The sequence below is a fragment of the Trichomycterus rosablanca genome, chromosome 2 (genome assembly GCF_030014385.1).
Source record: "Trichomycterus rosablanca isolate fTriRos1 chromosome 2, fTriRos1.hap1, whole genome shotgun sequence".
Lineage (NCBI taxonomy): Eukaryota > Metazoa > Chordata > Actinopteri > Siluriformes > Trichomycteridae > Trichomycterus > Trichomycterus rosablanca.
In genome coordinates, this window is record NC_085989.1 from 2,695,112 (window position 1) to 2,709,971 (window position 14,860).

General features: G+C 42.6%; 1 protein-coding gene across 1 annotated transcript in view; it reads right to left on the reverse strand.

Annotated features, from left to right (window-relative positions):
- Positions 1 to 14,860, reverse strand: part of adcy2b (adenylate cyclase 2b (brain)) — a 57,953-nt gene that overhangs the window by 2,758 nt on the left and 40,335 nt on the right. Inside the window, exons 16-23 of the mRNA XM_063009959.1 lie at positions 14,079 to 14,172; positions 10,594 to 10,695; positions 8,447 to 8,631; positions 5,944 to 6,028; positions 4,137 to 4,295; positions 3,111 to 3,257; positions 1,834 to 1,941; positions 860 to 974 (exon numbers count right to left, since the gene is read on the reverse strand). Of these exons, the coding sequence (XP_062866029.1) occupies positions 860 to 974; positions 1,834 to 1,941; positions 3,111 to 3,257; positions 4,137 to 4,295; positions 5,944 to 6,028; positions 8,447 to 8,631; positions 10,594 to 10,695; positions 14,079 to 14,172 (995 nt within the window). The remainder of the gene's footprint in view (positions 1 to 859; positions 975 to 1,833; positions 1,942 to 3,110; positions 3,258 to 4,136; positions 4,296 to 5,943; positions 6,029 to 8,446; positions 8,632 to 10,593; positions 10,696 to 14,078; positions 14,173 to 14,860) is intronic.

Below are 14,860 nucleotides of genomic sequence, written 5' to 3' on the forward strand. Positions count from 1 at the left end.
CAGCACACACTCACACATTTACATACTTACACTGCACTGTCACCTCACAGCAAGAAGGTCCAGGGTTCGATCCCCAGGTGGTCTGTGTGGGTTTCCTCCGGGTGCTCCGGTTTCCTCCCACAGTCCAGAAACATGTAAGTGAGGTGAATTGGAGATACAAAATTGTCCATGACTGTGTTTGATATAATCTTGTGAACTGATGAATGTTGTGTAATGAGTAACTACCGTTCCTGTCGTGGATGTGACGGAAGGGTGTAAAACATGACGTTAAAATCCAAACAAACAAACAAACAAACAAGCATACTTAGACACATCTAGAGGTAAATTATAGCAACCGATTCACCTAAGGTGTATGTTTGGAAAGTAAGAGGAAATCAGAGTGGAATCTGTTCAATAAATATGATACTCCTCATGAGAGATGAGTTAAAAGTCATGCTTATTATTATATTGTCATTATAGAAGCATAATATTTACAGGTGTAAGGGTTTATAAGGTAAATTGGGATTAGAAAGTGCTTTTGCTTTTACACTGACCATGTCAGAGACGGGTTAAAACTTCACCTATATCCATTACTGCGAAGAGATTTTGAGCCTGTCTGCTTTAGAAAGTGACTTTCTCAAGTTGTCCTGAAGTACACACATAAAGTGGCCTTGAAATTGTTCCATCTACCCACATTTCATCATGTTTTAAAGTGACCGCTGTGTTTTTAAAGTTCAAAGGAACTCAGAGCGAAGATCGACATGAATAATTCAGTCTGTGCTGCAGGTCCCCTGTTCCTTTACTTCTAAAATACAAATAGATCCTCTTAGAGAAGTGTTAGCTTGAGCTTTTCAGTACGTTTGCCATTTCTCTCACTTACCTACACGCAGTTTGAAGTCATTAAAGGAATGTCTGTTGATTACATCGAGTTTCCCCACGAGGGCGAAGGCGAACTCCACCATTGTGCCTATGTGCATGTACTGACGGTCGCGCTCCTAAATAACAGAGAGAGACAAAAAGAGAGAGATAGTCAATAATAAAACCTATAATACAGTTCGACATTTTTACTTACTAAAAGACTAAAATATAAAAATATTATGGATAATAATCATAATAATAATAATAAAAATTACGTTTTCCATACAGTGTCCTTATCATCACATTTTATTTCAGTCATGTCCAGGTTAGGTGCTCAGGTGACCACCTCAGAGCAGGTATTATTTAGGTGCTGGATCATTCTCAGCACTGCAGTGACACTGACATGGTGGTGGTGTGTTAGTGTGTGTTGTGCTGGTATGAGTGGATCAGACACAGCAGTGTCATCTTCTAGATCTTTATCAGTGGTCACAGGACGCTGCCCACAGGGCGCTGTTGGCTGGATGTTTTTGGTTGGTGGACTATTCTCAGTCCAGCAGTGACAGTGAGGTATTTAAAAACTCCAGCAGCGCTGCTGTGTCTGATCCACTCATACCAGCACAACACACACTAACACACCACCACCATGTCAGTGTCACTGCAGTGCTGAGAATGATCCACCACCTAAATAATACCTGCTCTGTGGTGGTCCTGTGGGGGTCCTGACCATTGAAGAACAGCATGAAAGCAGGTTAAAAAAGGATGTAGAGAAACAGATGGACTACAGTCAGTAATTGTAGAACTACAAAGTGCTTCTATATGGTAAGTGGAGCTGATAACATGGACAGTGAGTGTAGAAACAAGGAGGTGGTTTTAATGTTAATGTTTTAAGCTAAATGAATCCAAACCTTCAGCACCAGGGACAGCACCAGCACATTCATCTCACTGGGAACAAAGAGCTTCAGACTCTCAGTTTATAACAGAATTGTTCTTACACACCTGGGCGTGATCCTGTCCTGGAGGAATGTTTAGTCCAGTAGAAGCCATGTAGGTGCTGCCGATGGTCTTTATCTTCTCCACTCCACTGAATTTAGGCTTGGAAAGTAACTGGAAACAAAAAACATTGGAAGAGCAAAAACAGCGAATTACAGTACCTTGTAACTCAACGTCCCCTAAACTCAAAATCTCTGACACCCTTCGTCAAGAAACGTGTACCCTTAAACTCAACGTTTCCTTTAAACTCAACATTTACCTTTAACTCAAGGTGTTCAGTTTGTTTGTTTAAAAAAAAAAAAGGTATTTATTTAATTTTAAATAACTATGAACAGTCGCTTTGTTCGGCATTCGGCTTGAGTGTGGAATAACCATCAGATCCAGTCTGAAAGCTCCACATGTATCTGTGTTTATCTGGATTTTCCTCCCTGTTTCACTTTTAAACTTGAGTTACAGCTCGAGCTTCTGAGAAACTGTGAGAATCAGAATCAGCTTCTTATTTCAGTGTTTTGATATTATACTTGTGTTATTTTAATATCAGTGTATTAACAGGTTTCCCAAACGTCCTTATGGGAAAAAATACCTTGAAACTCAACACCAGTCCCAGAACCGACTGACGTTGAGTTTCAAGGTACTGCTGTATAGAAAAGCACATTTTAATAACATAATGTGCGCAGCTGTAAAACATGCTAACCCACCAGCGCTGACGGTTTAAATCTCAGCTGTGCTATCACCCGCTTGGGCACCTATACAGACAATAACTGGTTCATCAGGGGGAGTAAATGCATGAGATGAAGGAGAAGATTCCTTATTAATGCTGAGATAACGACCTCTGCTCGATGGTGTGACTCTCCATGTGTGGAGGTCTGCAGCAGCAGAAGCGAAGTGTGATCGGGTAATTGGATATGACTCGATTGGAAGGAAAATGCATAAAATAACACGTTGATTTTTTTTTTATATCCTTTCCATATTTAGAATTGTTTTAGAAGTTTAGCTAATGTTATAATTGCTGTTTTATTACCTTTTAAAGAAATAAAATATGATGCATTTGCACATGAATTGAATAGCTGCAGATTTAAATGTCAGTTTTCCAGACAACACAACAAGCATCTCCTGATTTCACTCTGACCTCATTAACATCACCTTCACATTCAAATGTTCCTCACTGATCAGTAACGGCAGGTTCAATCCTACAGAGTTCAGTGTTCACGCAGCTTTTCGCGCTGTAATTAAGAGCGATGAGACGGCCGACGTGCAGAACACGCGTTAGCAGCATCCTGTACCTCATCAAAATCTGCGATCATCTCGTTCAGGAGTCTGAGACACTCCAGTCCCTCCTTGTTCACGTCCGACTCGGTGTAAAATTCCTTAAAGTCTGGGATGGAGGCGAACATGACACACACCAGGTCGTACGACTGGTGGTACAGGTCCTGAAAATAATGAGAACAAACATCATTAATTATAAAAATGTAGAAATAATTAAGTTATGTGATCAGATCTAATTATTCATTCATTCATTTATTCATTGTCTCTTTTACCGAGGCTTTATCCTGGTCAGGGTCACGGTGGTCTGATTCATTAAATGAAAGGCAGGTTGACTCTCCCAGTCACAGGGAACACACACACACTATGGGCATTTTTTAGTAGCTCAATTGGCCTGACTGCACGTCTTTGGACTAGTAGGAGAACATGCAAACTCCACTCAGAAAGGACTCTGGCTACCCAACCAGGGATTAGAACCCAGGCCCTTCTTGCTGTGAGGCGACAGTGCTACCCACTACACCACAGACTCATTTTATGTCATCCTACACTCCTGAGAAGAGGGTGTGTCTAAATTCTTAGATTCCTTAAAATGCTCCTACTGAGGCGCCTTAATTCTGAGTGATGATCTGACTGAATGACGAGGGAGCGCCCGACGCCTCCTCAGCGCTGAAGGCAATCCCAGCATCCAGTGCAGCACGACTTCTCTCACCAAAAATCACTCATATGGTGGACGAATATAATGTGGAGCAACCAACGGAGTTCTGTTAAAATGTAAATAAATTCTCATTGATGTTTAAAATGTGCACAAGTTTTAAAGGTGCACAAGTGTCGTTTATTTGTAAATTCGGGCTCGTCAGGGACAGTTTAAGCTTTTTCGGTACACGGAGGGAGACGTTAGCCGGCGTGCTAGCGGGTTGTGCCACCTCAGCTCGTCGGTTTGACTGGTCTAACCAGGTTTTCAGACAGACCCAATGAGAGCAAAACAGATAAATTCTGAGCGTTTTACTTGGTTTCAGTGATATTCACTCAGCTTTTGGTTCATTTACCTCATTCTTCCAGCTCCGGGCCAGGAAGTGCTCTGCCACGTGGGCGGGAAGAACGTTTTCCAGCAGCACCCGGTTCAGGTTCTCCATGGTCTCGATCTCCTCACACTCCCGTTTGAACTTGTTCCTCCAAAGGAAGTCTAACCTACAGTAATATTCATTCTGTTACAAGAGGACACAGAGGTAAAGAGATGCAGACATCTGATCACCTTGTGTGGAGCAGAACAACAGAGACAAATCAACTATACATGCAGTTAAATATATACACTGACCAGGCATAACATTATGACCACTGACAGGTGAAGTGAATAACACTGATTACCTCTTCATCACGGCACCTGTTAGCGGGGGGGATATATTAGGCAGCAAGTGAACATTTTATCCTCAAAGTTGATGTTAGAAGCAGGAAAAATGGACGAGCGTGAGGGTTTGAGGGCCAAGTTGTGATGGCTAGACGACTGGGTCAGAGCATCTCCAAAACTGCAGCTCTTGTGGGGTGTTCCCGGTCTGCAGTGGTCAGTATCTATCAAAAGTGGTCCGGGAATGGAACAGTGGTAAACCAGTGACAGGGTCGTGTGTGGCCACGGCTCATTGATGCACGTGGGGAGCGAAGGCTGGCCCGTGTGGTCCGATCCAACAGACGAGCTACTGTAGCCCAAACTGCTTAAGAAGTTCATGCTGGTTCTGATAGAAAGGTGTCAGAGTACACAGAGCAGCACAGTATGGGGCAGCAAAAGGGAGACCAACACAATATTAGCAAGGTGGTCATAATGTTATGCCTGATCGGTGTATATAATCACTTGGTAATCTAGGAAGTCGGATAATGTCATTAAAATTTGCACCACGGTTTCCTAATTCCTCATTAGCTATTCTGACTTATCACAGCCGTGACTTCTCTGCGCCCATATAAACAAGGCAGGTTTGACTAAAGCCGATAGACCAGGGATTTCATTTTCAAGCAACCCACATTTTGTACACAAACAACACATCAAAACGAAATATACTTGGTGGCAATCTGGTCCTACGGTGGTTTACGAGGTGTAACGTGAAGCCTCCACAAGGGGGCGTTTGTGTACAAGTTCATTTAAATTTTCAGCATTTAGCAGGCGCTTTTATCCAACAGTGGCAACCTGGCAGGGGTGGGGTTTGAACCAGGAAGCTGATATTCTAGAACAGGGTTTTCAAATCAGAAAAGTAATAATAATTGGGGCCGTTCAGGTGGCGTGGGGGTAAAATACGCTAACACACCAGAGCTGGGATTTCGAATACATTGTATGCCATCTGGCTGGTCTGGGCGGCTTCATGAACAACGATTGGCTGTCGTTCACAGGGTGGGATGAGCTGGACCAGGGTTCCTAATAACCAATGTAATTACGACCTCTGCTGGCTGGTTGATGTCGAGAAATAATGCTGATCAGGGTGTGTCTCTCCGTACACAAGGCTGATCCGTATATGAACTCGCCTCGTACAGGTGAAAAGATGCAGTCGGTACTGCACATGTGTCGGAGGGGGCGTGTGTCAGTTGCGAAGCTCTTCAGTGAGAAGTGGAGGATTGTATCGGTAGAGGTGAAGTGTAATAATAATGAAATAACGGGCACATACGCATTTGTACACAAACGCCTCCTTGTGGACGCATTATGTTACACTTTGTAAACCACAGTGGGACCAGATTGCCACCAATTTCATTAATTAAGTATATTTCATAAAAATCATGGACAAAATGTGGGCTGCTTTGATCTAGAACTTTCAGAACGGTAATTAGATCTAGAATGAGTAAAAAAATGAGCTGTTTTTATACAGTATAACTCACCTGCCTGGCCAGCACAAGCAGCGTGATGAAGAAGATGAACAGTGAGACAGAACCCATCGTCTTCAGGTCTTTCAGAACACCAGGCCTAAAAAAACAACAAAATTTAAACGTTAGGAAAAGCACGAGGAGAAAACGGTGATTTTCACTCGTCCTCTCTGAGGTAAAAGATTTTTCAGCAGCACTCGGGGTGACTTGAACAGATGCAGGGTTACACGTCCCCTGGTGACAGAAATATCAGAAATGCAAATCTACATCATGAACTTTGCCTCTTGCCACCAGGCATCACTGACTCATCTGGACCGAGTGGGTGAGAGAGAATATAATATCAGTAACACTGGGATACAGTGCAGAGGCCAAAAAAGTACTTATACAATAATGCACAACCTATTCTCAGTAAACCTGTTTAAATAATTTAAATAATTTATGGGTCCATCCCAAAGTGAACACAGAATAATCTGCTCTGGTTTTCCATCAATCCAGCCAACCAACCAACAAAACACTCATCAATCCATTCAGTACTTTTTTATTCAAGGTTATGAAAAGCCATCCAAACATTTATCTATTTAAATAGCAGTTTTCATTAAAAGAGTAACAATCCTTCCTTCCATCCATCTCTCTGTCCGTCCATCCATCCATCCAACCATCCGTCCATCCATCTGTCTGTTCGTTCTTTAGGCCATCCATCCATCCATCTATCTATCCATCCATCCATCTGTTTGTCTATTCATCTATACAGCCATTTATTCATGCATGCATCCATCCATCCATCCATCTGTCTATCCTTCAGGCCATTAATCTGTCTATCTGTTTGTCCTTCAGGCCATCCACCCATCTGTCCGCCCGTCCTTCAGGCCATTTATCCATCCATCCATCCATCTCTACATCCATTCATTCATTCATCTATCAATCTATCCGTCCATCCATCTGTTCATCCATTCATCTATACATCCATTCATTCATGAGTCCATCCATCCATACATACATACATTTATACATAATTACATCCATCCATCCATCTGTCTGTCCATCCTTTAGGTCATTCATCCATCCATCCGTCCATCCATCTCTACATCCATTCATTCATTCATCTATCCATACATCATTCCATTCGTCCTTCCAGCTGTCCGTCCATCCACCCATCTATCAATTCATGCATTCATCCATCCATACATCATTCATTTGTCCATCTGTCTGTCCGTCCTTTAGGTCATCCATCCATCCATCCATCTGTCGGTCCATCCATCCATCCATCCCTCTATGACAGCTCTGCACAGTACACAGTAAATAAATATGTACAGATTTATAAAGAAATTGCTAGAAGAGAATCTAAAATAAATATATTTTGTCGTTTGATTATGTAATTGCACTGAACCCCAGAGCTCTGCTGTCACTCACCTGAAAACAAATCAACCCGCCGCAATCCCCACTAATCCTGCTATCTCCACATCTGTCACTCCTAATCCCTCGAGTTATTAAAGCAGAAGGGTTTCTGTTACTACCAGAAAGATTCATCCTGACAATCTCATCTTAGGTCCTGTTTTTTTCACCTACAGTGAGCCGGGGTTTAATCTCAGGGTGTTTTTCACCATTACATTGCAGGACAGGGTTACTGAGCCAGAAAAAAAAGAACTGGACATCAGGGGCTGAGGGTGGCGTCATTTTGTAGACACATGCTTCTTATATTTCATACAGCAACAAACACTTTCATAAAGTATCAAACACATCAATATAAACATCTAAAATAGAACTAGAAACAGCTTTTAACCTAACTAGAACAAACACTGTTGAGATTGGAATGTCATTAATACTAAAAATTAAACTGATTATAAGTTGTGTAGATTTACACTATTGATCCATCTGTTGATCCATCTATTCATCCATCCATCCATCCATTCATTTATGTATTTATACATTTGTCCATTTATTCATCCATCTGTCCATCTATCTACTTAATCATTTATCCATTCATTTACCTGTCTATCCATCCATTTATTTATCCATTTATCTATCCCTCTGTCCATCCATCTATTCATCCATCTATTAATCCATATATTCATCCATCCATCTATTGATTCATCTATTCATCCATCTATTGATTCATCTATTTCTCCATCCATCTATTCATCCATCCATCTGTTCATCCATATATTCATCCACATAGTCATCCATCCATCCATTCAATAATCTACCTGTCTATCTGTCCATTTATTTAACCATCCATCCATCCATCCATCCATCCATTCACTCATCCATGTACCTGTCTATCTGTCCATTTATTTATCCATCAATTCATCCATCTGTTTATCCATTCATTCATCCATCCATCTTTCTATCTGTCCATTTATCCATCCATTCAATCAGGCAATCAGCATATCAAAAGCTAAAGCACTGAAGCCATACGTATTTTCTGTGTGATTGTGCCCTGTGTTGATACTCTGTCCTGATACCAACACTGCGCTAGTGAAAAATACTTCCTTGTTACATCACACTGTTCTTCTTTTACCTGTCGAGCGGTTGTGTTTTATACAGGGCTGTACTGTACTCGTCCAGCACCGCGGCGTGGGTCTGAAGGATGATGATGTTATAAGCCACCACCGCAGCTAACATGATCAACATCTTCAGCTCGTAATTGATCCTGAGGAACACCGAGCAGGAGACCAGACCCAGGATGCAGCTGTAGATGAAGTACTGAAAACAGCAAAGAGAGACGATCAGATCTTTGTGTTGAGGCTCTTGTAGTTTTTGTTTTTATTGTGGTCTGATCTCAGGAAAACCCTGGACAAAGCGACAGTCCATGGCCGCCCATAATAAATATATCCAAGTATTACGAACCTTTTACGCACATTATATCCAGCTCAAGAAGCCACACCATAATAAAAATAATAAAGCGATGCTAAGCAACAGCAACTTTTTGAAAGTAGGTAATGAAAAGTAAGCAGATTGATAAAGTCTAATGAAGGCAGCAGTACGATGGTGTGGAGAGAACGTGAAAGAAAAAAAGCTTCATCACGAAACAACTGTTTGCTTCTTACTCAAAAAATGTGTTCCACTCTTGAGAGAGTCATGCGACATGTGGCGTCCACAAATTTATGCCACCATCTGAAGCACAATCTGTTCACCACTGAAATAACTGCCCTCAAATACCCCAGAGCGACACATTTCAGCTACGTTCTGATCTGTCGTAACACACGATCATCTGGCTACAGCAGAAGCTGATAGTGGTCCAGGTTAGTGGTCCAGGTAAGTGGTCCATAACTGAGGCAGAACTCCACAGAGACCGCTGAAGACGTCCAGTCAGAAGTTTGTTCTGCTCTCCAAAAAAACCCCACTTTACTATGAAGTTTTGGCCTTGATAATAAGCACATTGTAGACAGAAGTTTCCAGCTCATGAAGAGGGCGTGTCTAAATTCTTAGATTCCTTAAAATGCTTCTACTGAGGCGCCTTAATTCTGAGTGATGATCTGACTGACTAACGAGGGAGCGTCCGACGCCTCCTCAGCGCTGAAGGCAATCCCAGCATCCAGTGCGGCACGACTTTGCACGACAAAAAATGACAAACGTGGCGGACGAATAAAATGTGGAGCAACCAACGGAGTTCTGTTCAAATGTAAATAAATTCTCATTGATGTTTAATTTGTATAAAGGTGTAATTACACAAGTGTGGTTTATTTGCAAATTCGGGCTTGTCAGGGACAGTTTAACTGTTTTCGGTACACGGAGGGAGGCGTTATCTGGCGTGCTAGCGGGTTGTGCCGCCTCAGCCCATCGCTGTCTAGGTAGTGCTTCTAAATAATCTGTCTTATAAGTCCTCTCTACTTAGACAGCTGCCTAGGTAGGCAGTAGACAGCAAAGCAGCTCACTAGGTTTTCGAACAGACCCCTGGCTGTGCCTGAGGGAGGGAGGTCGCTCGCTTCTGTGCAACTGCAGGCTCTACAGGCTGGTTGAGGCACCTGCACTAGTGTTGGGGTATTAGTGGAGTTTAAAGCATGTTGGTCCATATGTGGTACGTCTCTCTGTGAGACTCTATCGCTGGCAGGTGAAAAGAGTGTCGGAGAGGGTACTTGGTCATTTCGGCTCTCCCGAATAATAAAACGAGGATAAAATGAGGTCAGTAATTGAGGGCCTGAGGGTAGAGTCGATTTTAGGTGCATTTGGGTCGAATTCAGAGCACAAAATCTTATTATTCACTGATGAATAGAATACGTTTTTAGCTTATTTTAGCTTAATGTTACTATCGTACTGGCGTTTAGGTCACTTGCTTACATGTCTGTCCAACCTTGCCTTTCCTAATGCCTCCTGAGACTGTTCTCCACTTGAGTGTTTCCTACGTAAGCACTTCTGTACGTCGTTCTGGATAAAAGCATCGATCACAGAATGATTTAAAATAAAGATGTGGTTTTTAACCACTTGCCGCTGAGTGTGCTGTCGGGGCTGCTTTTATTACACAATACTCTGCGATGTCCAGAGAGTAAATATTACCATGCTTGTACCATGTTCCGTCTGTGTTCTGAGCACATACTGCGCTCACACGAGAGCGTGATTGGCTCTCGGCCTTCTCACCGTGGTACATCGAGCCTTGAGAGTTAATCCATATGAGATAATAAACACATGAAGAGCATTTATGAGGAATAAACAGAGTAAATAACTTACAGGAAGGTAGAACTTGTCTGAGGACTGAGTGCTTTGACCGTGAGCGCTTTCATTGGAGACGTTCAGCGCAGACGCAGGAACTTTCTCTTCTTCCAAAAAGAACTGGGCAGCAAAATTACAAGAGAAACATCAGAGCTGGTAAAAAGCTTTACACTTTACTCACTTTACCTCATTCACTCACTCACTCACTAATTTACTTACTCATTTACTCATGTAGTCTCTCTCATACATGTTCATTCACTTAATAATTTACCTACTTATTTACTTACACGCTCACTTACTCATTTACTCACTCACCCATTCATGCAGTCACTCTATTATCTACTCAATTACTCACTCACTTACTCACTCATTCTTTTACTCACTCACCCTCACATCCTCACTTATTCATTCACTCACTAACTCAATTATTCACTCACTTATTCACTTACTCATTTAGTCACTCACTCACGCACACCCTCACACATTCACATCCTCACTTATTCATTAATTCACTAATTTACTTACTCATTTACTTGTTAAGTCACTCACACACACATTCATTCACTAAGACACACACTCACTCACACATTCATTCACTCAGACACACACTCACTCACACATTCATTCACTCAGACACTCACACATTCATTCACTCACACACTCACACATTCATTCACTCAGACACACACTCACACATTCATTCACTCAGACACACACTCACTCACACATTCATTCACTCAGACACACACTCACACATTCATTCACTCAGACACACACTCACTCACACATTCATTCACTCAGACACACACTCACACATTCATTCACTCAGACACACACTCACTCACACATTCATTCACTCAGACACTCACTCAGTTATTTACTCAGACACAAACTCCCTCACACATTCATTCACTCAGACACTCACTCACACATTCATTCACTCAGACACTCACTCACACATTCATTCACTCAGACACACACTCAGTTATTTACTCAGACACACACTCACTCACATTCATTCACTCAGACACTCACTCACACATTCATTCACTCAGACACTCACTCACACATTCATTCACTCAGACACACACTCACTCACACATTCATTCACTCAGACACACACTCACACATTCATTCACTCAGACACACACTCACTCACACATTCATTCACTCAGACACACACTCACACATTCATTCACTCAGACACACACTCACTCACACATTCATTCACTCAGACACACACTCACACATTCATTCACTCAGACACACACTCACTCACACATTCATTCACTCAGACACTCACTCAGTTATTTACTCAGACACAAACTCCCTCACACATTCATTCACTCAGACACTCACTCACACATTCATTCACTCAGACACTCACTCACACATTCATTCACTCAGACACACACTCAGTTATTTACTCAGACACACACTCACTCACATTCATTCACTCAGACACTCACTCACACATTCATTCACTCAGACACTCACTCACACATTCATTCACTCAGACACACACTCACTCACACATTCATTCACTCAGACACACACTCACACATTCATTCACTCAGACACACACTCACTCACACATTCATTCACTCAGACACACACTCACACATTCATTCACTCAGACACACACTCACTCACACATTCATTCACTCAGACACACACTCACACATTCATTCACTCAGACACACACTCACTCACACATTCATTCACTCAGACACTCACTCAGTTATTTACTCAGACACAAACTCCCTCACACATTCATTCACTCAGACACTCACTCACACATTCATTCACTCAGACACTCACTCACACATTCATTCACTCAGACACACACTCAGTTATTTACTCAGACACACACTCACTCACATTCATTCACTCAGACACTCACTCACACATTCATTCACTCAGACACTCACTCACACATTCATTCACTCAGACACACACTCACTCACACATTCATTCACTCAGACACACACTCACACATTCATTCACTCAGACACACACTCACTCACACATTCATTCACTCAGACACACACTCACACATTCATTCACTCAGACACACACTCACTCACACATTCATTCACTCAGACACACACTCACACATTCATTCACTCAGACACACACTCACTCACACATTCATTCACTCAGACACTCACTCAGTTATTTACTCAGACACAAACTCCCTCACACATTCATTCACTCAGACACTCACTCACACATTCATTCACTCAGACACACACTCACTCACACATTCATTCACTCAGACACTCACTCAGTTATTTACTCAGACACAAACTCCCTCACACATTCATTCACTCAGACACTCACTCACACATTCATTCACTCAGACACTCACTCACACATTCATTCACTCAGACACACACTCAGTTATTTACTCAGACACACACTCACTCACATTCATTCACTCAGACACTCACTCACACATTCATTCACTCAGACACTCACTCACACATTCATTCACTCAGACACACACTCCCTCACACATTCATTCACTCAGACACTCACTCACACATTCATTCACTCAGACACACACTCAGTTATTTACTCAGACACACACTCACTCACATTCATTCACTCAGACACTCACTCACACATTCATTCACTCAGACACACACTCACTCATTTACTCACTCACTCACTTACCCATTCATGCAGTCAATCTATTACCAACTCAATTAATCACTCACTTACTCACTAACCTAAACATACTTGGGATGAATCGGAATGTCAATTGCAAGCCAACTCACAGGTTCACATTTACTCACTCATTCATTTACTCACTCCCTCACTCACTAATTTACTCACTTACTTCTTCACACATTCATTCACTCAAACACAATCATCCATGTACTCACTCACTTCCTCACTCACTCACTCGCTCACTCACTTATTTACTCAGTCACTCCTTCACTTGTTCTCTCACTCACTCACTGGCTCACTCACTTATTTACTTACTCACTTGTTCTCTCACTGGCTCACTCACTTATTTACTTACTCACTAATTCAAACACTCGCTCGCTCGCTCACTCACTCACTCCCTTACTCACTTGCTCACTCACTCACTCACTCACTTATTTACTTACTCACTTGTTCTCTCACTGGCTCACTCACTTATTTACTTACTCACTAATTCAAACACTCGCTCGCTCGCTCACTCACTCACTCCCTTGCTCACTCACTCACTCACTTATTTACTCACTCCCTTACTCTCTCACTCACTCACTCATTCACTCACTTATTCACTCACTTATTCACTCACTTATTTACTCACTCGCTCACTCACTCACTCACTCACTCACTCATTCACTCACTCCCTTACTCACTCCCTCCCTCATTCACTCACTCCCTTACTCACTTGCTCTCTCACTCACTCACTCACTCACTCACTAGAACATGAAATCAGTGTCCGATGTGAAGATGTAAATGTGCAGAGCTGCGCTGAACCCTGTGGCAGTCACGACACTCACCATATTGAAGACCGCCATGACAAGGATCAGCGCGGTGGTTGCCATAGTGAGGACGAGCCGGACGCAGGGCTTGTTGGCGCTGAGCGAAGACGAGCTCGGGAGGAGAGAGCAGGAGGTCACGCGACCCCATCGCTACAGCAGGACGAAAACACGACTCAACTCCCACTTAATGTCATTAGCATATTAGCTAAGCAGACAAGGTTACTGAATGTCAGACGTACAGCACATATTCACCATAACACGAGCGCAAACCTTCCGCCGGGCCGAGGACAAACGTTTACAGGGATTAATCAGGGACACGGGGCAGGACGGGAGCGACACTCATTTCTGATACAGTTCCTTTGTAACTCCTCTGTCCAGAATAAAAACATGAATCTTCTGATTCTGGTTCTATTCAAGAATCAACAAACCACCGGTCTGCCAGAGATAAGAAGTGTCGTCATCGTCTACAGTCAAGTGAGTTTTACCTTACCACATGCAGAATGAAGCCCTTTGTTGCTGACAACATGGACAAAGAAAAAGCCCTCAGAGAAAAGTTTTGTGGGCAGATGAAACAAACGCTAATAGATAGAAGTATGTTTGGAATAGAAAAAGTAAGCCATTTAAACCTAACATCACTGCACCTACTGTCAAGCATGGTGGTGGTGGTGGTATTATACACAGAGAACGTTTTGCTGCCAGTAGGGGCAGCACGGTGGCTCGGTGGGTTCGATCCCCAGGTGGAGTGGCCCGGGTCCTTTCTGTGTAAAGTTTGCATGTTCTCCCCGTGTCTGTGTGGGTTT